This window comes from Poecile atricapillus, chromosome 3, assembly GCF_030490865.1.
Source record: "Poecile atricapillus isolate bPoeAtr1 chromosome 3, bPoeAtr1.hap1, whole genome shotgun sequence".
Classification (NCBI taxonomy): Eukaryota; Metazoa; Chordata; class Aves; order Passeriformes; family Paridae; genus Poecile; species Poecile atricapillus.
Window position 1 is genome coordinate 57,537,073 of NC_081251.1, and position 22,877 is coordinate 57,559,949.

General features: G+C 43.5%; 3 protein-coding genes and 1 non-coding gene across 5 annotated transcripts; 2 read left to right on the top strand and 2 right to left on the bottom strand.

Annotated features, from left to right (window-relative positions):
* Positions 1–680: 680 nt before the first annotated feature.
* On the bottom strand, positions 681–3,609 carry MRPL18 (mitochondrial ribosomal protein L18). The gene is made up of 4 exons (XM_058834363.1): positions 3,451–3,609; positions 2,796–2,976; positions 1,170–1,404; positions 681–887 (listed from the first exon to the last, which is right to left on the bottom strand). The coding sequence occupies exons 1-4, from the start codon at positions 3,500–3,502 to the stop codon at positions 816–818; spliced, it is 540 nt and encodes a 179-aa protein (XP_058690346.1). The 5' UTR covers positions 3,503–3,609; the 3' UTR covers positions 681–815.
* A 1,351-nt stretch (positions 3,610–4,960) lies between these two features.
* Positions 4,961–13,467, top strand: TCP1 (t-complex 1). The gene is made up of 12 exons (XM_058834360.1): positions 4,961–5,152; positions 6,523–6,608; positions 7,335–7,463; positions 7,840–7,937; positions 8,238–8,348; positions 9,033–9,214; positions 9,811–9,937; positions 10,270–10,445; positions 11,190–11,313; positions 12,253–12,445; positions 12,760–12,923; positions 13,163–13,467. The coding sequence occupies exons 1-12, from the start codon at positions 5,080–5,082 to the stop codon at positions 13,377–13,379; spliced, it is 1,680 nt and encodes a 559-aa protein (XP_058690343.1). The 5' UTR covers positions 4,961–5,079; the 3' UTR covers positions 13,380–13,467.
* Positions 5,816–5,951, top strand: LOC131578373 (small nucleolar RNA SNORA29). Its single transcript, XR_009277464.1, has one exon. It is a non-coding gene; the product is annotated as a small nucleolar RNA SNORA29 (small nucleolar RNA).
* Positions 13,468–13,656: 189 nt separating the features above from the next.
* ACAT2 (acetyl-CoA acetyltransferase 2) lies at positions 13,657–22,263 on the bottom strand. 2 transcript variants are annotated; one of them, XM_058834362.1, is made up of 10 exons: positions 22,192–22,263; positions 22,094–22,158; positions 21,859–21,993; positions 20,514–20,695; positions 19,550–19,667; positions 18,640–18,783; positions 17,483–17,605; positions 16,636–16,790; positions 14,458–14,568; positions 13,657–13,898 (listed from the first exon to the last, which is right to left on the bottom strand). In XM_058834362.1, the coding sequence occupies exons 2-10, from the start codon at positions 22,140–22,142 to the stop codon at positions 13,731–13,733; spliced, it is 1,185 nt and encodes a 394-aa protein (XP_058690345.1). In that variant the 5' UTR covers positions 22,143–22,158; positions 22,192–22,263; the 3' UTR covers positions 13,657–13,730. The 2 variants fall into 2 exon arrangements, with proteins under 2 accessions (XP_058690345.1, XP_058690344.1); XM_058834361.1 differs by having other exon boundaries at positions 22,094–22,228.
* Positions 22,264–22,877: the final 614 nt, after the last annotated feature.

Genomic DNA, 22,877 nt, shown 5'->3' on the forward strand with positions numbered 1-22,877 from the left:
TGAGGATTTCGTACAGACGCCAGAAGTGGGCCGAGCTCAGCCGCACGCTGCTAAAGATCGGCACACACCCTTGGCGTTCCCTTCTCCTGCCCCAAACACGAGTACAGCACCGGGACGCACGTACAGGAGGTGCACTCACCAGGCTGGCCGCCCTGAACTTGCCTGTCAGAGGGCTTCCAACACACTTTACTGTGGGGATTTCACAGCCTGGTCGTACTCTGCCGAGCCATCAGGCAGGGACGCTGACAGCACCAGCCTGTGCCAAGCAGCAGGCAGACACACGACGGGAGAATGGAGCTTCTTATTCCTTACAGCATGCATTTGTACAGCTTCCCTCCTCGACCCATCCGTGTGGTTAAGCAGTTAGAATCTCAGGATTGCAAGAAAAGTGCAAAGATGAGTTGGGGGAGTTCAGTCCTTTCACCAAGATTTGTGCATTATTTTATCACGTTGTATACATTCACGTAATGACTACACTTTGCTAGGTTAGACTGGCAGTGTACAGGGATCAAATATCAAAGCACTCCCAGAGTTCAGGCTGGAATAAACAAAACCAAATATTAAAAATAAAATATATTTTTAAAACGTTGAATTATTAATAAATTCTGTCAAGCTGAACTATGGTAAGTTTATTCTAGATTAAAGATGTTGATCATTTTAGAATAAAGAATATGACACACTTCTATCCATTAGAAAATATTTTATTATAAGAGGACACATTCCAACTTTTCCCAGCTCTGGACCTTCCCTCTGCCAGTACACAAACCCAAGAAGTGATCCTTGTTCCTTGAAAAGTCTTCCCAACAGTCTTCATTTTACTGGTGGATTCTTCGTGGCTCATGCAGAATGACACCACCTTCTTCCATAGCTTTCTCAAATTCCTGAATCTTGTTTAAAAGATAGACAAATAAAATAAATAAATAAATTATTAAAGAAACCAAAACAAAAAGCCAGCAGCACTTTGATATCAGTGGGGACATGTTATATGGAGGGGTAGAGGTTAACAGCCTCATGGAAGCATAATACCAGGAACTGCAGCTTGTCAAAGCTGCCCTTTCTGAGTGTTGAAAGGAGGGACTAAAATTAATGATGAAGAGAAGTAATATTAACGTAAAACTAATGCCCAAAAAGGAAAAAGGGGCCAAAGGAATAAGGAGATGGGTACTTGCCGAGTCACAATGGTGCTCCCAGGGGATAATGGCTTTAAAGTTCACAAAGTTGATTCCTGCTTCCAAACAGCGCTGTGCCATTACACGGCCAAGGTTTTTGCATGCGGCTACTCCCTTGGGACTGTACAAGTGTCTCTTTATGGCCCATTCTCGGGTAGAGGCAGATACCACAACTTCCCCGTTGGAGCGCTCGACAAAGGCTTCTACGTAATGCTGTGTCCGCTCAAGCCGTAATCTGAGTGCAAGAAAGAAGTAACAGATGATTGTAATGTCTTTCCCAGAGAACATAGTCAAATGCTTAAACTACTCCCTTTATGAAATAAAATTGAATGTATTATTATATTAATATTTTTGCTTATTAAGACACAAAATAGGACTCATGTTGGGAGGAAAGGGTTCAAAGCGGAAGAACGGTGAGGAGGATTTGTTTAAGTGACCTTGCAGCTGGGAATGCCAAGGCCTGGAGAATAACATTGTTATGGATTATGACTACTGCTAATCCTCTGTTTTGAGAAGTAGAATCTCTGTAGAGATACCATAGGTGTTTCAAGAGCCTTGAAGCCTCTCTCATGGATGTGCTTGAGCTCTGTTTTGACAGACAGAAGATCAAAGCTCAGAGATCATAAAAAGCACAGGGGACACCATAGCATGATGGTAAACCTAAATGCCCTTAATAAATGGGTGCCAACAGCAGGCTCACCACCTGCACAGACTAGGTCTGCGTGTTTCCTCCGCCTGGGTGTTGCTTTGAGATCCTCCAGTTAGCAAGGCAATGGAATAAGTCTACTCTTTGCATTTCAGCCACAGTTCTGTGGCTGTTCCAGCTGCCCGCCTGTGTCGACTCACAGAACTATTACTAGCTCAGAAGACCGAAATTACAAGAGCAAGTTTTCATCAGTTACTCAGGGTCACAGTCCTACGTTGCCTCAGACCAGCACCCACTCCAAGCACTGTACACCTGCACAGTGTGGAACAGATATATATGAGGGGAACTGCTCCAACAGAAATGGAACTTTAGGGTCACTATGCAGTTCCTTAAAAGCTTGAGCTGACACAGCAAGTAACAACTTGTTGAGATAGGCAAGTGGTCAGAAAGTACCCTGTCAGCCTCCATACAAAATAGTAGAATATTTATTAGGAGCAATTATTTCTTATTGCACTGAGACAGTGTCAGCTTTCCTGCTATGAACAAACTGGATGGGGCTCTCCCCACAAGAAAAAAATAAGGACTTTGAAATGCCAGCTTAAAATAAACTTATTTCCCAGAGAACACCTAAATTAAAACAAAACCCACGAACATAAAACAACTCCAAACAGACTATTATGCTGCCTCAAATAAAACCATGAAGCATGGTAAGCACAGGAGTGAGAGAATCCCCAGTTAAAAAGCTGTTGCTTAGGCAACATTACTGTTGCCTTAACAATAGATGGAAAAAATTTGACCACATGCTTTCATGTGCTACTAGTCTGCTCTTCTCTGAATACAGAAGATGCCTGCTGATTGACAAACACTAAACTGATTCAGCAACCCAAAATTCACATTGTTTATGAGGGTTTCTTGGGGTTTTTTTGTTGTTTTGTTTCTTCTTTGGAGTCTTCATTTCTGGTAGTAACTGCCTGACTCACCTGTGCCAGAACTCACGTTTTGGCCACGTTGTCTTCCAGCCACGCTCCTTCCTAGCCAGGGCCATCTGCTCCAAGTTCCGAGGATTTCTGTTAGTAAAGTTTGGGGCAACAACCTCATTTTCACTTGTGTCCACTTCAGTCTCAGTTTTTAGACTGGCTGTAGTTGATGCAAAACGAAGACCTTGGCGGGGAGAGCAGATTAAAAAAACACCGAAGTTTAAAAAAAAACACGTAGTGCAGACAGTAGAATGGATACAGTACAGAATGACACAGCTTATAGAAGTCAGCAGGGCAAAATGATCTTGCTTTTATGTTTTAAGCACTTAACACATGAATGACAAGACATTAACCTGCTTCCCCAGTTTATGAGCTGAACTGCAAGTACACTAGCAGTTATAAACTTACACGTTTCTAAGCTCGTATATAAAATATAAACTCACGTGTGACTAGGAGATCCCTAGGACCAAAGCTTTACAAAACACTGAAAGCGAAGTACACACGGAACGAGAGACAGCGCTACCAAATAACAAGATATAAACCCTTCATCCTTGGCACAGCAGCACCGCCAAGACACCCGGCCGCCGGATGGCGCCGGGAGCACGGCGGCCGCGGAGCCGCCGCCGGGAAAGGCGGGCACGGCGAGCCCTGGGCTTACCCGCTGCACGGAGCCCGCCGGCCGCCAGCAGCAGGCGGCTGCTCAGCGCCATGGGGAGCTGGGCCCACCACAGCCCTGGGCGGCCGCCACTCCCCTTCCCCCGCTCAGGGACACCCGGGCGCCGCCATGCGCGAGGGGCGGCGCTTCCCTCGGAAGCGGCCACGGGAATTCCGCCCGCCGCCGGCGGGGTCAGGCGGAAGCGCCGCGCGCCGCGCCCGCCCCGCCGCCTGAGCCGCCCCGGCGCCAGCTCCCCGGGAAAGGGCGCCTGTGCGGTACGCGCGTCTCACAAAGCAGAGCAAGAAACACTGCCCCGACTCCGGGGATCATCTTTTAACTTCTCCCCGTGGAAAAAGGGCTTTAGGAAATTCCGGCCTCCAGAGAGTGGGTCGGCTTTTCCTGAAACGGGTGTAAGGAAGAGGGGAGTGGGTAGGAGAAGCAATGGGTGTTTCGGGAACTACTATCATCCTGTTTTAGGCTTCTTTCCTGCAGCACACAGGTACAGCAGAGCTTCTCTGCCTTCTCAAAGCACTCTCCTGCAAGCCTGATCGTGCAGGAATCCTACTTTGGGGCTGTATTTAACTGCCGTACTCCTGAAAATGCATTTAATGAGACATCTAAGAGCAAACTGTGTTGAAAGGAGGCTGAAGGCCCGGTGAGCCCCGGCACCACCTGACAGATGAAGTTTGGACACTGCCGCAGGACGCAGGCACAACTCTGGCTCTGGAGGTCACGCCTGGCCCCACAATGTACCCGACTGTCAAAATACAAGAAGCCTGTTCACACCATGCCCTATGAATCTTGCACCCATTACATGCCCATACTGAGCCTTTCCCGTTCCCCATCTCCCCACCACTCCCTGAGACTTTTTCCTCAAGACTCTGGCATGTCCTTCCCTATCATACAAGCGTTGCCATTTAACACAGACATGGACAAGTGGTAGGATAATGGGAACAGTTACAGCTCAGAGACCTTCCAACGATACAATGGTGCCATTACCAAGTGCAATCGCGGCCACGACTTAAGGTAATTGTCATGAAAAGTGTTTTGCCTAAAGCATCAGCTTGAATCTCAGTTTCTCCAGGAAGCAGGTCTTCAGCTTCTTCATCTTTTGCCATCTCAGAACCTGAGATCAGTCTCGAAATTTGCAGCCCTCCCCCAGGACTCGGGTAGAATCCCGAGCAATGGGTAACGTGTTTCAGAAGGGCAATTACAGCCACGCATGCCGAGGTCCCCTCTTTGGGAAGCAGGCTATTTCCCGGTGCTGGGCAGCGGGCGCTATTCCCGCACCCTTTCCTTGCCCCGCCACCCGCGGGTCCCCACGCGCCTGCGCGCCGAGGCCCACGACAGCTTCTAGAAGCTCGTGGAAGCGCCCCTGGCCCCGCCCCGTCTCGCGGCGCCTTTGTTCGGCCGCGCCCGCCAATCGCGGCTCGAGGCCGGGCGGTGCCGCGCCCCGGGATTGGGCAGGCTCGGGAAGCGGCCCCGCCCCCCGCGGGGCGTGCCCCGTCGCACCGCCCGCGCGCAGGGGGGCGCGTTCCCAGCGTGCCTCGCGCCCCGGCCATCCCGCCGCTCCGCGCCCTCCCGTCCCTTCCCTCATTCCCTGTGCGTGTGGCGCCGCGCCCGGGCGGGAAGATGTCGGCGATGGAGGGGCCCCTGGCCGTGTTCGGCGAGCGGACCAGTGGTGACACGGTCCGCACGCAAAACGGTAACGGCGAGGCGAGGGCCGGGAGAGCGGGAGGGGGAAGGGAGGGGCAGGAAGGAGCGAACATGGCGCGGCCATGGGCACCCTTGCCATGTGCTCACCCGCCTCGGTCTGCCCGGGAACTGCCGCTCCTGAGATCCCTTCCGCTCCGGGCCGCTGCTGCCTGCGAGGAGGAAATAAAGGAAGGAAGGAGGGAGGGAGGGAGGCGGACGAGAAGGATACGCCATCCCGCGCAAGGCCTGCGGGGAGTTCTGCAGGGAAAGGTCCCCGCTGCCCAGCACAGCGAATAAACTGCTTCGGAGAAGGGCGACAGCTCTGGAGATGCCTGTCTGTAACTGTGGTTCTCAAACACTCACTGCTCGGGATTGTGCCCCAAGTCCTGGGGGAAGGTTGCAAGTTCCGATACCGATCTCGGATTCTGAGTGGACAAAAGACAAAGGAAGTATCCAAAGACTTGCTTCCTGATCAAACGGAGATTCATTCCTGTAGCTCTGATGATACTTTAGGCAGACCACTTTAAATTTACGAGCCTTGCCTTAATTCACGAATGAGATTCCACGTGATAATGTCAGCTTTGGTACAACGCTATTTCTTCCAGAAAGCTGACATTAATCGTCATTAGCAAAACAAATTGTTGTGTCGTTTGAAGGGGTCTGAGTTATAACTGTTCCCATTTAACTACCACTTTTTCAATTTCTAGATTAAGTGGCTATGCTTGTGGGATAGAGAAAAACTTGCCATGGTCTGAAGGAAAAGGTTGATTGTATCTTTTTCCTATATGAAAATGGCAGAACAAACTTTTAAATGAGTGTTTTAGAGGCTTTGTGTAGTTTCAATAGTGACTCAAAGGTCACTTTTCTGTGACTTAGTTTCAGAAGTCAGTGTTTTGTTTTAGTCACTTGATACGGACCAAAAGATGTTTTACTAGTTGATGTGTGATGATTCTGTCGTTCTCTGTCTGCCCAGAACTGAGGACTAAATGAAAGTGAACTCCTGCAGTCAAAAGCAACAATGCTACGAACCCCTCCTAATCTAACACCACTGCTCCTCTGACCTCAGCCCTGCCCTCCATCTTACCCAGACAGAGAGAAAACATTCTTTTTCTGGTCACTCAGTTTTGCCCGGTTAGCTAGCTAAACCAGCTGGGAGGGAAGAGTGAGGTTTGGCACATACTGTATTTTTTTAGTAGCAGCAAGCCTAGCAAAGTGAGGTAAAGCTGCAGGTTAGATAGGCTGAATTGTGGTACTGGATTAGATTGCTTGTTGTCAAGATCCTGATTTGTTGGTTCTTGGCACAATTTCGTATAAACCTGGGAATCATTCTAAAGCTGGGAAGATAAAACTTTTTTTGTCATACTTCTTTCATTTATTCAGTTACTGCTGCATCTGCTATTGCCAATATTGTGAAGAGTTCTCTCGGGCCAGTTGGTCTGGATAAAATGTTGGTGGATGATATTGGGGTAAGTAATGTTACTTTAAGGAGTGTCAGGAGGACTTGTATTCCTGTGTAAAAGTCCTTCCATTTAGTGTGCTTCATAGGCCTAATGCGCATATGCCTGTTTTTTCTGTAGTTCTGAGGGGTAGGAGAACTGGTAAAATTGAGCATTGTCTAATGTGTGTTACATCGGTTTATTTCCATCTGTGGTGGTGGTAATTTATATGGTACAGTTATTTCATTTTTCTAGGTAAGTTCTTGTAACCACGTAACATACGGATCAGATTGCAAGAACTGTTTCACCATGTTTCAGGTTTAAAGTTTTGACTTGTATATATCCTGGTCTCCACATTAGAAGGAAAAAAAATGAAGTAATTGATAACAAATTTTTAAGCAATAGTTGGTATTTTAGAATATTTTAAGCACTTGAAGAAAGGTTGTCATTTTCTAGGCTGATGTAATAAAATACTGTGTTGGAGGGAGGTCTTTGCATGACTGATTATTTGCAAAATTGTTGATGAGTTTCTTAAACATAAAGCTTTTCTGATCAAAAGAAATTGCAGATTCTGCACTGGTAACATTTCTGTTTTTAGAATGGTACTCCTCATTAAAAAGAAGCAGTAAGGCTCTGGTATAGTTATTTTGCAGGCAGTTGCAAAGAGTAATTTCTTTTTGTATGAACATTATGAAATGCAAGAGTGAAAGTGCAATAGAAATATACCTCATATGCTCATTTGATTTTAAAAATTAGGATGTGACCATTACTAATGATGGTGCGACCATTCTGAAACTGCTAGAAGTGGAACATCCTGCTGCAAAAGTCCTTTGTGAGCTGGCAGACCTGCAAGACAAAGAAGTCGGTGATGGGACCACCTCAGTGGTACGTAGCAAGTTTTACAAGGCAGATACATCAAAAGTCAGTGTTTGGATTTGGTATTTTCCATAGATGCTAGTTTCCATATGCAAAGTGGTGCTCTGGAAGGGAATTTTCTTATGTGTCATTATTGATTTTTTTCCTGTCTTGAGGGCTGGTGATAGAGTATGAATTTAGGTTTATTAATTTTTGACAGCTGCAAGAAGTGAAGTACCAAAAAGGATACTGAGTGTTGAAAACTCGCCTGAGACTTGAGATACTACAGATACTGAGGGTTGGAATTAGGTAGCTCTCACCTCACATCAGAAACTGTTTTTAGTTCTGCATTGCACTTACTTTGCTTATGTGGAATGCCTGTATTTAGTGTCTGTGTTTCAAACAGGTAATTATTGCTGCAGAACTTCTCAAAAATGCAGATGAGCTGGTGAAACAGAAAATTCATCCTACCTCCATTATCGGTGGATACCGACTTGCCTGCAAGTAAGAAACTGATATAATTGAATTTCTGCATTTTGTGACTGGATTAATAAAGACTTCTAGGCGTCACTTAGAATGTGGTGCTTTGTTGTAGGGGTGGTGGGGTTTTTGTTGGTTTGGGTTTTCTTTTTTTTAAATTGTATTTCTGTAATCACATAATGGAATGACAGGTTACTGTCCTTGGAGAGCAATTGATCTTTTCCTTTTGTTCTTTGAGGTAACATTTAGAAGAGCTGAAATCGTGTAAATTTTTGTCTTTTTGTGGGCTGGTTCTTTACCAGGTTATTCATCTTTATTTTACAGGGAAGCTGTTCGCTACATCAATGAAAATCTTGTTATTAACACAGATGAGTTGGGCAGGGACTGCCTAATTAATGCTGCTAAAACATCAATGTCCTCAAAAATTATAGGAGTGTATCCTTTAACTTGATCAAGTGAGTGAAGTGAGAGTGCTTAATTAGAGAGCTTCAGTAGCTAGGCTAGAGTATCCTTGGCAGCAGTTTTTATGAACATGACACAGTCTTGAAGCTGTTGTGTTTATAACAGGAATTTTACAGATATTGTGACCTGGCCTGGGGGGAAACATGTTCAAACTCTTTCCAATTTATTTAAATCTGGGTTGGCACATAGTGATAGCTTCTAAAGGGTATTGTTTCCTAACAATTGCTTTGCTTGTTAGGGAGACTTGATAAAGAGTTGTGTGAATGGAAGAATGTGTTACAGAAGTACCTAGGGAGTGAATCTAGAGGGAAGAAAGTTGAATTTTACTCCATGGGCACAGAAAAACCTGCATTTTTAGCTTTTGTGCAGACTGAATATAGGATATGTGTTTTTCTTTAGCAACAAAGATATGTAAAATGCAGGTTTCGTACTAGTCTGTCATAATTTTCTTACCAGTGTTTCAGCTTTTAGAATGACTCATTCTTTTAAGACATTGGTAAGGAGAGCTAGCACTTTTGTGCCTTTCTGAAGGTCTTTATTGGACACATATTTTGGGCACTGACAGTTATTTCTGTTCATTGTTTGTTTGGGTTTTTCTTTTTTCCTTAAGCATAATACTAGTGTCCATCTTCAGTTTTAACCTTAACAGCCTTTCAGTGATGGTGATTTCTTTGCTAACATGGTGGTGGATGCTGCACTGGCAGTTAAATACACAGACCAGAAGGGTCAGGCTCGGTACCCCATCAACTCGGTTAATGTTCTGAAGGCGCACGGCCGCAGCCAGAAGGAGAGCATTCTTGTGAACGGTTACGCTCTGAACTGCGTGGTGGGCTCACAGGGTAAGAACAGGCTGTGCTTCAGAAATCTTCTGTGTCACCTCAGTCCTCTTCGTCTTTCTGCATCACTCTTCTTACTGGCTGTGTTGATTGCAAATCACGTGGGTTTCCAGTTCTAGGACAGTTAATTATGAACATGAAATACTGCACTTCACCTGTGTTAGACTAGAGCCTGCCAGCTAGCAGGGATCCACAAAGTGTTGGTGAGTTGCTGTAGTTTCCCTATCTCAGTGTCAGCAAGGTAGCATTGTGGTCTGGTAGAACTTAAAGGCTTCCCTTGTGGGGAGGGGAGCCACTGCCAGGTTTGTGGAGAACTGTTCTATTTAGCAGAGTTGTGCTGTGATTCAGTGATTTAGAGGATGTGAGACTGATAGGTCAGATTGTCATGGTCATTCACATTTTGGGGACAGGGTATGTAAAAAGGTAACACAGGAAGGTCTTGATTGGTGTTTTTCTGCAGTAGGGCAGAACTGGAGGTGGAGAAGCAAACAGTAGAAATCTGAAATGTGGAAGTAATGTTAATTTTCATTTCTAATGCTGACTTGATGTTCTGTTAAATTGACTTGACAAAATCCTTCTTGCTTATTTTTCCTCATCAGGTATGATCAAGAGAATAGTTAATGCAAAGATTGCATGCCTTGACTTCAGCCTGCAGAAAGCAAAAATGAAGCTTGGTGTTCAGGTTGTTATCTCAGACCCTGAGAAGCTGGACCAGATCAGGCAGAGGTGTGTGGAAGCTTAAATAACTGAGGCAGTGGGGTTTCACAGGCTTGATTTGGTCTCTTCAGTTGAGGTGGCTCAATGTGATTTTGGCTGAATGCAAGAGGTAAAAAATGTTTTGAATGTTAACATTTCCCAGCTATACCAAATAGTAACGGAAAAAGCCTTCACTTCCAGAGGCAGAATTAGTATTAAGTCAGTTTTCATGAAATGCAAGCATGTTTGTGCAGTGGTCCATTCTTGAAGAGCTCTGCCTTAAGGTTTCAGGAAATTGGCTGACAGGATGTGATAGTCTATTTTTTAATACCTTTTTATAACTTTGACATTAATCTTTGCAGAGAGTCAGATATTACCAAAGAAAGAATCCAGAAGATTCTGGCCACTGGTGCCAATGTTATTCTCACCACTGGAGGTATTGATGATATGTGTCTGAAATACTTTGTTGATGCTGGAGCTATGGCAGTACGAAGAGTTGTAAAAAAGGACCTTAAGCGGATTGCTAAGGCATCGGGAGGTATGTCTATATAAGAATAACTATTATTTATATATAAATAATATATAAGAATAAATTTATTCTTTAAAGTAGAAGTTGTTAGGGTATTTGTTACTGATTTTTAAAATACAGCTTCTTAACATTCAAGGTCAGGATGAGTAAAGCTGAGCTGCTTCTTTTTAGCTTTACTGCTGTACTGTTGCTTTTAAGTGACCTTTGTCAAAGTAATAGTATTGTAAGTCTTGATTATTGAAGATTTACAGTGGGAGGAGAAAAAGCTGCCTTGCACTGCGAAGACTGGCCTCTTGGGGAAATAGGAGCCATAATCTGTGTTTATTTAGAAGTCTTTATTATGCATGCATTCATAAGCCTCTGTTTAGACAGTTAAGTACGTTGTTTAGATAGTTCAAGATGAGTAAAGAACTTCTAAGTCACTAAATACATACCGATCCTGTACATATTTTTATCTGTCAGTTCCTAAATTTGAAAGAAAATATTTTCATTGTGGTAAAACATGGGAACTTGTACTGGCTGTGAAAAAAGAAGTGCTGTAAAAGTTGAACACAAGGAGCAGTCAGTTTATCAGTTACAAGCTGAAATACTGAATTGCTGCCTGAGAACTAGAAGTGTTGTTTAAGAAAACTCTATTTAATACAGCTTTTATTTCTGTTTTTCTTTCTGTTCACCTATTCTGGGAAGCAGGCAAAGGATGATGTGCAGGAATTGAATGTTAACTTCACTTTTTTGTTTGTTTGTTTGTTAAAGCAACCATATGTTCAACCCTTGCAAACCTTGAAGGTGAGGAGAGTTTTGAGGCACTAATGCTGGGACAGGCAGAAGAGGTGATTCAAGAGAGAATCTGTGATGATGAGCTGATTTTAATCAAGAAGTAAGGATTCTTTTAAAAATACTCAGTTTTGTGTATGTTCTCTGCTAAGTTTGAGATAAATTTCCATTTATTTACTTCATGCTATCTAAGTGGTTGGAGTAGTTACACACATGGGAAAGTATTTACACACAAATCCAGTGCAAATTAGAGGTGAAAATACCAGTATTTCATCTCTTTTGCTGGAGCTGGATACATTTTGTGAACTGCAGTATACGAGACAAACAGATTGCTAGACAGTTTTTACTTAATTTTTTGTTTATAAACAAGTGTTTCTAAGTTGGCTTCCCTTTAGAGATGGTAAAGGGAAATAGGTATCATCTGAGTAATTTCACCTGAATAATGAGGTGTGAACTAAATCTTTCCATTTGTAGTGAAAGGCAGTGTTCAGTTGTGCTGCTGTCACTGCTGTCTGGTACATGAAGACTTAAATATCAATTCATTTAACGGGAACATACTTTAGAAATTAAGTTTTCCACTGCTTCAGTATCTATCCTTTCTGGGTGTCCATGTTTGTGTGGTGTCTTTTAAATGTGAATTAAATGCTCTGCCCATGGCACTTGTGTGTCAGCTACATGGTGACATCCTTTTCTATAACACTGGCAGTCATTAGCTCACTTGAGGGCTGTGCAAAAGGGGTCTTTCTTACTAAGTACACTTTCCCCTCTTTGAAGGGAAAATATCTGATCATCACACTTTGACAGGTAGCTTTCTTTAAAAGACTAGAATTCGAACTAGGTGCTTGCATGTTAGAAATTGAAATGGTGACTATATTACAATGTATGTATCCTGAAAGGGGACATAACAATATTAAGATTTTCTTTTAAATGTTGAAATAGTGAAGCTCAACTGAACTCTGCTTCAGAAGAAAAAATTTATCAAGAAGAATTTTAATATAGTTTCCATCCAACACAGCTGACTTCTGATTCCTTTTTTTCTTAGCACCAAGGCTCGTACTTCAGCATCAATTATCTTACGAGGAGCCAATGACTTCATGTGTGATGAAATGGAACGATCTATACATGACGCCCTGTGTGTTGTCAAAAGGGTTTTGGAATCCAAGTCTGTTGTCCCAGGTGGTGGTGCTGTAGAGGCAGCACTTTCAATATATCTTGAAAATTATGCAACCAGCATGGTAAGTCTTGCACAAAGAAGCAGTGGTGTGTATGCATTAGACTTGCACAGTGAATCTCCAAGCATTTATTTCCATCTATTAGAAGTCATTTCTGTGGTTCATGAAAACCTAATCACCTTAGAGAATCTAATATGGTTCTTTAAAATGGAGGATATGAATGAATTCTTTTTCTGGTTAGACTCTATGGTTCTTTGACCCAAGCACAGGTTTTGCATGTGAAAACCCCTACCTATTAGTGCTGTTCTTGATTGTGGCTGTATTTTTTCTTCTCTTGTTTTAGCTATTGGTTTATAAACTTTTTTTCTTCTTTCTAGGGATCACGTGAACAGCTTGCAATAGCAGAATTTGCAAGATCCCTCTTAGTAATTCCAAATACATTGGCAGTAAATGCCGCTCAGGATGCCACAGATCTTGTTGCAAAGTTGAGAGCATTCCACAATGAGGCTCAAGTTAACCCAGATCGCAAAAATCTGAAATGGCAAGTATCTGTCTGTTAGAAGGCTAGTAAAAGTGATGTGGGTTGGTGACCTAGATGGAAAATTGTTCTCCCAGTTTACTGAACTGTGATTTGCATAGTTAAAAAAAAAAAAGTATGTTACCAGTGAACTCCTCTGCCCCTGCCCTTGAGTCGTGTGTATGTACTGCTGTAACAAAGTAGTAGCTACAGAGCATACTTGCAGCTGTTTCTCTCCATCTGACAGCATTCCTTCTTTGCAGGATTGGTCTTGACTTGATCAATGGAAAACCTCGTGATAACAAACAAGCCGGTGTCTTTGAACCAACCATGGTCAAAACTAAGAGCCTCAAGTTTGCAACAGAAGCTGCAATTACTATTCTTCGAATTGATGACCTTATTAAACTGCACCCTGAAACTAAAGAAGAGAGAGGAGGGTGCTATGAGGATGCAGTTCAGTCTGGAGCACTTGAAGAATAACTTAGGCTTTATTTATGTTTGTTTCACTTACACTTCCCACTCTTATAACTAAAATGTTAATAAAATAAGTGGTTGAATGTTGCTGCTATTTTCTTGTGAACAAACTTAATTTTTGAAAGCAAGCTTGGTCCTTTGCAGTGAGGATTTAGGCTATAGTGTGTGTTAACAACTAGCATGCCTGCAGTAACCACTGACCTCTTCATCATATCAATGATTGAGTGTCAAAAAGTAATGGTGTAAGCTTATCTACTTTTAGGCAAAACAAACAAAATGTGAGTTCTGTTATTAGAAGTTTATTAGTAAAATGTTTCAAAGCTAGTTCACACTAGCTGTTTGTTCATTCCCGCACGTTTATCTCTCAACACACATGGCTATTCCCATTCCTCCTCCTATACAGAGAGCAGCAACACCACGTTTTCCACCAGTTCGTTCCAGTGCATATAGAAGAGTTACAAGGATGCGACAACCAGAGGCGCCCAGAGGGTGGCCAAGAGCAATAGCTCCACCTTGTATATTGATCTAAAAAAAACCCAAACATATAGGCAGTCAAGAACATTTAACTGGCTTAGCTGACTTTCAACATAAATAACTCTACTGGAATCTAGCCCTTGATTATTTATGAACTTAAAACCCCAAATATCACTTAATACACGAAAGGGCATACGAGTGCAACAGCTGGTAATAATCAGTATTTTCTCCTGCAAGGGTGCTATCTTCACTCTGAACAGGTGGATTTAGGGAGAGGAGAATAATACCTCTGCTTTTTGCCATCACTGAAAGAATACTGTGGCAAATGCACTTGCAGCAACAATTTAAAATTCTGAACTAAGTATGCTTGAGCAGTTGCCTAGATTTGCATAAAAATCCACTGCAACAACGATGGAACTTGTTCAGCTAGGAAACTGCTAGCAAAGCCAGTGGACAGCAGTGTGAGGAAATGCCTGCTGGGGCTCCCACCCTATGTGCTTACACCAAAGGGATTGCAAGAGAGCTGTGCTCATCCTTAAAATCCACATGCACAGAATGGGACAAGTTTGAATTACAGAAGGCAAACTAATGCCAGCCTACAAATCATTACCTTTTCTGGATTTACTTTCAGTTCTTTTGCTATTGCAACAGATAGTGATGCAAAGGCTTCATTAATTTCAAATAGGTCGACTTGTTCTAGAGTCCAGCCAGCTTTGTCAATCTGAGAAAACAATACAAATAGGACCTTACTATCTTTTCGGTCTTCCTCAGCACCAGAGGAAACTTCCTAAGACAGAAATCGGATGATTTGAAGCTACCATTGCAAAAAAGTTGAAGGAGAACCATTTTTTATAGCCAGGGTTGATGACAGAATTCTTGAAGACTACAGACTTTATTTCAGACAAGTCAGTACAATGAGCTGTAATAATGCTGGCTGCTCATAAAAATCTTGACTAATTTTACACAAGTAATGGTGGTGGTGCAATTGTGAGAATCAAACTGTACCTGGTGCCCTTACTAGAAAAGCACTGGATTCAAAAACAGGCTTCAGCAAATTCAGAGCAATTTTTTTAGGACATAGTCTGATTCCATTAGGGAGTCTCTACTTAGAGACTTTTACACAGGAAATAGTGAGATGTCAACCATTAGTGATCTGATTTTTCCACTCTCCTGCCTTTACATTGAAAGCTGCCACTTTAAGCTTTTCACAGGTGACTATTTTGGAAGATGCTTTGGCTCCTGTTTTCACTTGAGAAACTTGTGATGCAATTGCCTACTCTAGTACAAGTTTAGGCACGTTTCACATATGTACACTTTGTTTCTAACAGCAATACTTTATCAGAATCATCAACAATGATGTTTCACAACCTAGGTGAGCCAGAGTGGTGCACCTCCGAAGCTACAGTCAAGGAGGAGAGCCTTTTTCTACAAAATATACAGTATGGAGGATCCCATTCTTCTGGGAAAAGCTTAAGATACACTATGTTATTGTAACACTTAATCTATAACATGGTCATTCTGTCACTATAAAGTGCTACTCTGAAATTTTGAAGTGATAAAACATGGAGCATGTGAACATTTGATAACACACATTAATTACAAAGTTTAATCACAGAATATTCTGAGTTGTAGGGGACCCAGGAGGATCATCAAGTCAAACTCTTAAGTAAATGGGTCATAAAGGGATCGAAGCCTTGACTTTGGTGTTATTAAGACCACGCTCTATGAAGTGATGTGCCCTTTCTCACACAATGTATACAGTTAAAGGTACAGCTTGTCTGTCCCCAGTTTAAAGTAAAACTATTGTATATGCAGTCTTCCTTTAAAAGAACAGTTTGACATCTGGTAAGAAAAAGCTTCAGCATTACAGTTCTGATTTTCTTGTCTGTCCTGGGGTGACTTTATGACACTGGTATCAAAAGCCACAGAGCTTGGGTGACTTCAAGTTAGACCTCCATATCGCCAGGACATTTCAGAGGTGAACAAAATAAGGCCTTTATACAGCATTAAAGTAATAAGGAACATGAAATCAAATCTGTTCTTAACTCTTCCCGTGCTCAATTCCCTAGCTAAGCTTTAAACAGTAATCAGCTGGGGCTGCCATGGGTTATGTCTGTATTAGCAAGCAGTATGGTACCAGCAGGGCTGCTCACTGAGGCACTGAGAACCTTATCCTGTGGAGTGAACACGGAGCACATCAGTGGGTGCAGTAATGTTCTCAGCACGTTACATGTGGTTTTGGAATGCACCTTCCTCTTTAGTTACACCTGAAAGGGATCCAGTTTGTAAGCTCCAAGCTTTTTGCAGGCCAAACTGAAACACGAAGGGCACCATCCCCTTTGCTAATGCACGTGGTACTCAGTGGCCCTTCCCTTATTGTTGTACTATAGCAAATATGATCAGGCAATGATCTGAAAATTAACCTGGCCAGACACAGCATCAGAACTGTATCACTGAATTAGGTTAGTTACACACATCCCTGAAATTTGATCTTTAGCCTCCTAAGTTATCTAGGTATCCTTCCACAAACCTGACTAGTTTATGCTCTAAAGTCCATTTATAGACATATGCACTTGGTTTTTCTTTTTCCAACAAGCAGGTACTAGCCTAGTAGCACTAGGATTCCTAATCTCATATACTACACTATTTTGAGTGTTTTTCACAGTTTTCTTTTTTTCCTACTAAGCTTTCTTTAGAACAAGGCAAAACCAAAACATGGCGAGAAAACAAGAAGCAATTAAAAGCAAGAGTTTTAACATAATAGATACATAGATAAGTGATTACTTACAGCTTTCCTTATTGCTGAAATGGGCCCTACTCCCATAATAGATGGATCTATACCTGTCTGAGCCCAAGATACAATCCGAGCCAAAGGCATAAGACCTCTCCTAGCAGCTTCTGATTTCTTCATTAGAAGAACAGCTGCAGCCCCATCATTTAAACCTGTGGAATAAAAAACAGCTTGTATGTATTTGTTGGACTTTATGGCTCTCACTGTATCACCTTCTCCAGCCAGCACAAAATGACAATCTAGACAAAACAAAAATCACAAAACATTTGTTGGTTTAGGTCAGTATTTCTCCTATCAGCCAAGTCTGTTCTCTGCCACAAACACTTGAAACTATATTGCTGTAAATGTGACACATTTGTGATTCTATTTGGAAAGCAGAAGGTGGAAGAATCAAAGTACAGTCTGAAAAAAAAGCACATCAGATTTGTTAGGCAGGCTTTGGAAGGGGCAGCATAAGGACACAGCAAGATGTTTAAAAGCTGCTTGTGGCAGTCCCACAGGAGTAACACTTTCAAACATGAATCATTAAGTTTTCCATTGTCCAAACCTGCAGTGTCAGAAACCCTTAGACAGTTTTAAAAGGAAATATTTTCTCCAGCCTATCAAATATTGCTGTTATTGTCCAAACCTTTATATTATTTTATAGAAAACAAGGAAACAAAAGACAACTCTGTAAAGAAATCCTCCACCACATCTAAAATGGAGTTCTACCTAAGTTGTCAAACACATTGTCATTTCCTGCAAAGCAGTAAACACACAGCAGCCACACCCCTCACAGAGACCCTGCCTTGAGCCACAAGCAGCTACTGTTCTTTTCCACTTCATGTAAGCCAGATGGACCAACCTGAAGCATTAGCTGCTGTTACTGTCCCTGTTCCATCTGTCAGGAAACAGGGTTTCAACTTTGACATTGTTTCCAAATTGCTCCCATGTCGAGGGTGTTCATCTGTTTTAACTTCTATTGGACCTGCAAAAGAGAGCATTATGCTTACAGGAGTGTCTAATCACACAAACACATCTCAAACAGAAAGACAGCAAAAACAACATGCTGAGTGGGAATATACACCGGATTCCTTTCAACCAAAAAGGCATTCTTGTGCCTGAGACAGCTGCCAACTCAAGGCAGCAAATGGCTGTAACCCTCCTTCTAGCAGGGCAGACAACTCAGCTTTTCTAAGACAAACACTAGCAGCTAAAATACTGTCTGGTTGTGCAAAAGTCAGTATTGTTCCTGCTGTTCCTAACCCAACAGCTTCTCTTTCAGCAGGAGGCCATACTTCAAATGATATTTCTAGTAATCTTGTTACAAAGAGCAGTCAAGTGTCATTAAAAATTATCATCTAAACTGGTATCTTTAAATAGTTTGTAGCTGGCCCAATACCAGGACTTTTTCAGCAGGGTCTGTTCAATGGAATTGTTGAAGAACTGATTCATGATTTCTTTTTGGAAAATTCAGTTCTTGCATCTACCTCACAAGGAGCTGGGGAATTCTCTTGCTCTCGAAACAGACTTTTGGCTCAAGTATTGTAATAGGTCTGTTTATATCCCTCAGAGATGTAAAGAGAAGCATACCCATTATATGTAACCTCACTACATAATTAACTAGTAACCCTAATTAATGTCACTGTATTTTACTAGGTGGGTTTGACAGATCAATATGACTGTTTTAAGTTTGGTGCAGCAGGAGTCTTAAGAAAATGAAAAATACTGATTTTGGTACCATATCCAAATGTGTGTTAAGTCAGTGTTTTGTCTAGGTTGTTATTATCTCTGAAGTAAAACACACTAGTAATATTTGCAGAAAGCTACACTGAAATATTCCACATTTACACTGCTTCTCTCTTATTTAAAATATAACCACTGAAAGCTGAAAAAGAGAGCAACAGGCTATATGCTTACAAAAAGGCTGTGTAAGTCGGAAACCATCCACTGATTATAGGAGACATAGCAGAAAATAGATTTTTTCCTTAAAATTGTCTCTCATTATCCATTCACACCTACCTTTCTTAGAAGGTACAAGAACAGGAACAATTTCTTTTGTAAAATAGCCAGCTTTCTGTGCTGCCTCTGCCCTGTTTTGTGACTGCACAGCAAGTTGGTCTTGCTCCCCTCTGCTGACTTGCCACTTATTGGCCACATTTTCAGCTGAAACGGGAACAAAATGCAAACTGACGTCAGGAAATGCCAAAATTTTAAATTGCAAAATTGTAAGCACAAATGTAGTCATTAATGTTTGCTGTAGCAAGCAGCTGAGTTTGTTGAACTGTTTTCATTCCGATTTCCTCATTTTGTTTACTCATGATTTTCTACTGTATTTTCACTTGAGGGTGAACATTTCTGTGTGGAATCTCCTCCCAGATGATATTATCAAAGTAAATAGAAATGCAAACAAGCTTTTGTAGTTTATTGCTTCTCTGAATTACAATGCTCAGATCTCTCTACAGCCACTTCAGGGAAAGGAGCAGTTCTGAAGTCACTCTGTTTCATAAGCAGGGTCTGGAAAAGCAGCTGGCTGACCCATCCAGAGTGCAATAACCTGAAGCTGCAGAACCATGCATATCCACAGGACACTTTACGTAACTCCACCTCACTGTGAATCTGTGCTGCTGAATGCTCCAGTTACATACAGGGATTATTTTATTTATATTTTTTCTGAAATTAAATTTCTCAGATGTAGAAGAGATGCAGAAAGATTAGCTCAGACAGAAGAAAAACCCAGAGCAGTAGCTTTACAAACAAAATGGAAAATGCCTTCAATGCCTTTCATTATTACATATTTCTTTGTTTCTTTTTCAAGACTACAACATAAGGACAGCTTGAAACACATTATCTGTAACCTTTTATTTCTGAAATTTCCTGTCAGTGAATTCTTTCAGTTGACCATTGCATTTTATGGACTGTCACCACTTACCTGTTATGCCCATGTGATACTGATAAAAAGCATCTGTAAGGCCATCAAGGATTATAGTGTCCTGCAAGGAAGCCTCTCCCATTTTCACCCCAGCTCGCATATGAATGACATGAGGAGCCTGCAAGTGTTTTGAAAAGAGTGAGATGTTTACATCTCCACTACACAATTCAGACAGACCATTGACGAGACAGACCCCTGCCCGCTGGCTGGAGGTACCCATCCCAAATCCTGGCAGTCTTTCTGGCTGCCCACTCTGCCTGTTCCTCCAGAGCCTGCCAGCTGGCGTGCCATTTGGCCTGTGCATTCCCCTGGCAGCAAGGGGAAACTGCAAGTGCTGTTCCCTCCACAGACCAAATCTATCATTTCTGGGGCCACATGGCTGTGGCTCTTCCATCCTACTAGCCTGCTCCAGGTAGTTCCCAATTGCACTCTGCTGTCATGGAATGTCAGCATCACTCTCAGCACAGGCAGCTGAGCCCTGGCAGAAGAGGCCATCTGTTTGTTGGGCATCATATCACCAGCTCAGACCCATTCTTGAATACAGCCTTGGGATGAACACCTCAAAATAAAACTGCTTTGCTTTCAATCCTAGTTCTAATTGCTTGGTGAGCAATAACATTTTCAGTTATTCCTTCTCTAGACTTGTTGCAATACAAAAATCCCATCTATTGCAATCTGTCACAGGCAAATTGTTCACCACAACAGGGCTAGATGGAAATGAAAACGGAATTTTAAACGCAGTGTGTGTTTGCAGGGCACCTTTTTAGCAGCTGCAGTATGAAGTCTTTTCCTTTTTTAAAAGAAGCGTGCTACTGAAGTCAACTGCTGCATGTGTAAATTCATTCACAAGCACAGCGACCCTTTTGATTTGCCTCCAGGTGCCAGCCTGGAAACACAGGGTTTCAACATCAGGCTCTTTGCTCCCGGTACGTCAGCGCAATGCGAGTCCAATCCTCTGCTTTACCTTGCTCATACTTTCCATGCCCCCTGCAACCACGATGCTGGAGTCTCCTGTCAGTATGGACTGAGCAGCCAGACACACTGCCTTCAAGCCCGACCCACAGATCATCTGGCAGCTCCAGGCGGGCACGGAGTATGGGATTCCCGCAGCCACACTGGCCTGCCGGACGGGGTTCTGGCCAGCACCTGTGGGAACAGGCAGCATTTTGCTTTTGGCTGCTCTTAAAAACAAAAACATCCACCTTGTCACTGTTCACAACAATACCCCCATTCCACAAAAACTTAGAGTTCACCCCTACTTTTCAGCTGGTGGGTAGAGAAGTGCCCAGCAATAATCTATACACAGAAAACCTCTCTCATTTATATTGATCAATAAATACCTGCTACTGATAGTTTTATATGTACAACTCTGCTTTTGATGCCAGGTCAGAGAAAACACTACTTCAGATCAGCCCTAGCCTGTTGTATGTATAAGATGAGAAATCATTTAAATTGCTACTTGCTGAAGAGGTTCTTTTTTACATCTTCTGTCCATCACCAGCAGTTAACTTTCCCTTAGAGTTCATATGGAAACCAAAAGCACAACTATGCGCAGATGGACCTGAAAGCTTCCAGTCTCTGTTGAGATCCTGATGGAGATAATAGAAGCACTATATTCAAAGAAAATAGTCTTCATCTACATTTCCCGAGGCCAAAGCTCTTTGTACACACAAAAAAAGGACAAGGACAGCACATCATTCAGCAAGCTAAAAATATAGAGGAATCGGAATCATCTTTAACACAAAAATACATATTTCCTTCCTCCACGTTTAAAATACAAACCTGCCTACGATTCTACTGATTAAACATTACCATGGAAAAAGCAGGAGCAAGTTCAAAACAAACAATTCCCTGCCAGGTGCATTTTCATTAAATAAAAGTATTTGTCTCCAAACAAGTGGCATCACATATCTTGCAGGTCGGTCCTGAAGATAAACACAAATGCAAGCCTAGCTCTTAAAATCTCAGTTACCATTACTTAGGATGTTAAATTTAGGACCTGAGATGACCAAGGTGAGAAGGATGCTGTAACAAAGAAAAGAAATTGACATTCACATATACGCTGTTGGCTGCTTCAGGGATTTAAAAAAAAAACAACTAAACTATCCCTCACAACATCCTTTCCAAAAACCCATCCTTTCGGTCACCCAGAACGTATGGAGAAGCAGCCACGATGCCTCTCAAGCCCTTTGTTAAGGAACCGTGTTCCCAATGGCAAGGAACAAGGTCCTGGAAGGTGAAACCTGAGCCGTTTCAATGGGACAACCCCGAAGAGATGCGGCCGCGGAGGGGGAGCGCCCGGCCCGTACCTGCGGTGAGGACCTGCCCCAGGATCACCTCCGACACCTCCTCGGGGGCCAGCCCGGCCCGGCGCAGCACCTCCCGGATGGCGGCGGCGCCCAGCTCGTGTGCGGGGAGCGACGACAGCCCTCCGTTGAAGGACCCTGGCAGGGGGGACACAGAGGGAGCGCGCTCAGCACCCGGACACCCTCCCGGCCCCGGCGGGAGCATCCGCCGCCCGGCGCGCCCGCCGCTGCCTCTCACCCACGGCGGTCCTGGCGGCGGACACGAAGACGACGGGGTCTGCGCTCATGGCGGCGGCGGCAGCGGCGGCGGCAGCGGCGGTGGGAGCGGCGGTGGGAGCAGTGGGAGCGGCGGTGGGAGCAGTGGGAGCGGCGGTGGGAGCGGCGGGAACCGGAGCGGAGCGGCGGCCGCGGCCGGAGCGAAAGCGGAGTCGGCGCCGGTCCCGCCCCTCGCCCGCCGCCGGGCGGGGCGGGAGGACGGAGCCCGAGCAGGGGATTCGTCGCCGGGCACCCGAGGACAGCGCGGGGGCCGGGCGGGCGGTGGCGTGGCCGGGCCGCCCCTGGGGCGATCGATGGGGCGAGGGTGGCCTTGGCCGGCTCCTTCCCGGCCCCTTCCCAGCGGGGGCGGAAAGAGGAGCGGCTCCGCCGGCCCCGCCGGGGTCGGTCACTTCCCCGTGCCCCCCGCTCGCACGCAGCGCCGACTGCCCGCTCCGCCTGGATTATTCATTTACAAAATAAAGCGCGCACGTCAAGTGCTCTCTTGTCATATTGTGGCTTTAAGGACAGTTTGTTTGTTTCATCACGGCATTTCTTAGGATCTGCGTGAGCAGGGAGAAAGAACAGTAATTTGAATAAAACTATACCAAACTGCCTGTCGCTGGTTTGATCTGCTCAGCAACTGATGCCCAGAGATTACCAACACCCAACTCGGCCTTTTATTTTTTTTTTCTTAGTTTCAGCAGAAATTAGCATATATATATATTAGTATATATATTTATATATTATTATATATATATTAGTGTGTA

What these genes read in the sequence shown, in the direction of transcription:
- MRPL18 (XM_058834363.1), bottom strand. Translation starts at nt 3,502, where the DNA reads ATGGCGCTGAGCAGCCGCCTGCTGCTGGCGGCCGGCGGGCTCCGTGCA. An exon ending in AAACGTGAGTTCTGGCACAG is followed by an intron (nt 1,405 to 2,795) that starts GTGAGTCAGGCA and finishes TCTTGCACTCAG; the next exon opens with ATTACGGCTTGAGCGGACAC. An exon ending in GGGAGCACCATTGTGACTCG is followed by an intron (nt 888 to 1,169) that starts GCAAGTACCCAT and finishes CTTTTAAACAAG; the next exon opens with ATTCAGGAATTTGAGAAAGC.
- TCP1 (XM_058834360.1), top strand. Translation starts at nt 5,080, where the DNA reads ATGTCGGCGATGGAGGGGCCCCTGGCCGTGTTCGGCGAGCGGACCAGT. An exon ending in CACGGTCCGCACGCAAAACG is followed by an intron (nt 5,153 to 6,522) that starts GTAACGGCGAGG and finishes TCATTTATTCAG; the next exon opens with TTACTGCTGCATCTGCTATT. An exon ending in CTGCGTGGTGGGCTCACAGG is followed by an intron (nt 9,215 to 9,810) that starts GTAAGAACAGGC and finishes TTTCCTCATCAG; the next exon opens with GTATGATCAAGAGAATAGTT.
- ACAT2 (XM_058834362.1), bottom strand. Translation starts at nt 22,142, where the DNA reads ATGAGCGCAGACCCCGTCGTCTTCGTGTCCGCCGCCAGGACCGCCGTG. An exon ending in CGCCGCCAGGACCGCCGTGG is followed by an intron (nt 21,994 to 22,093) that starts GTGAGAGGCAGC and finishes CCCCCCTGCCAG; the next exon opens with GGTCCTTCAACGGAGGGCTG. An exon ending in AACAGCAGCTAATGCTTCAG is followed by an intron (nt 16,791 to 17,482) that starts GTTGGTCCATCT and finishes TTTATTCCACAG; the next exon opens with GTTTAAATGATGGGGCTGCA.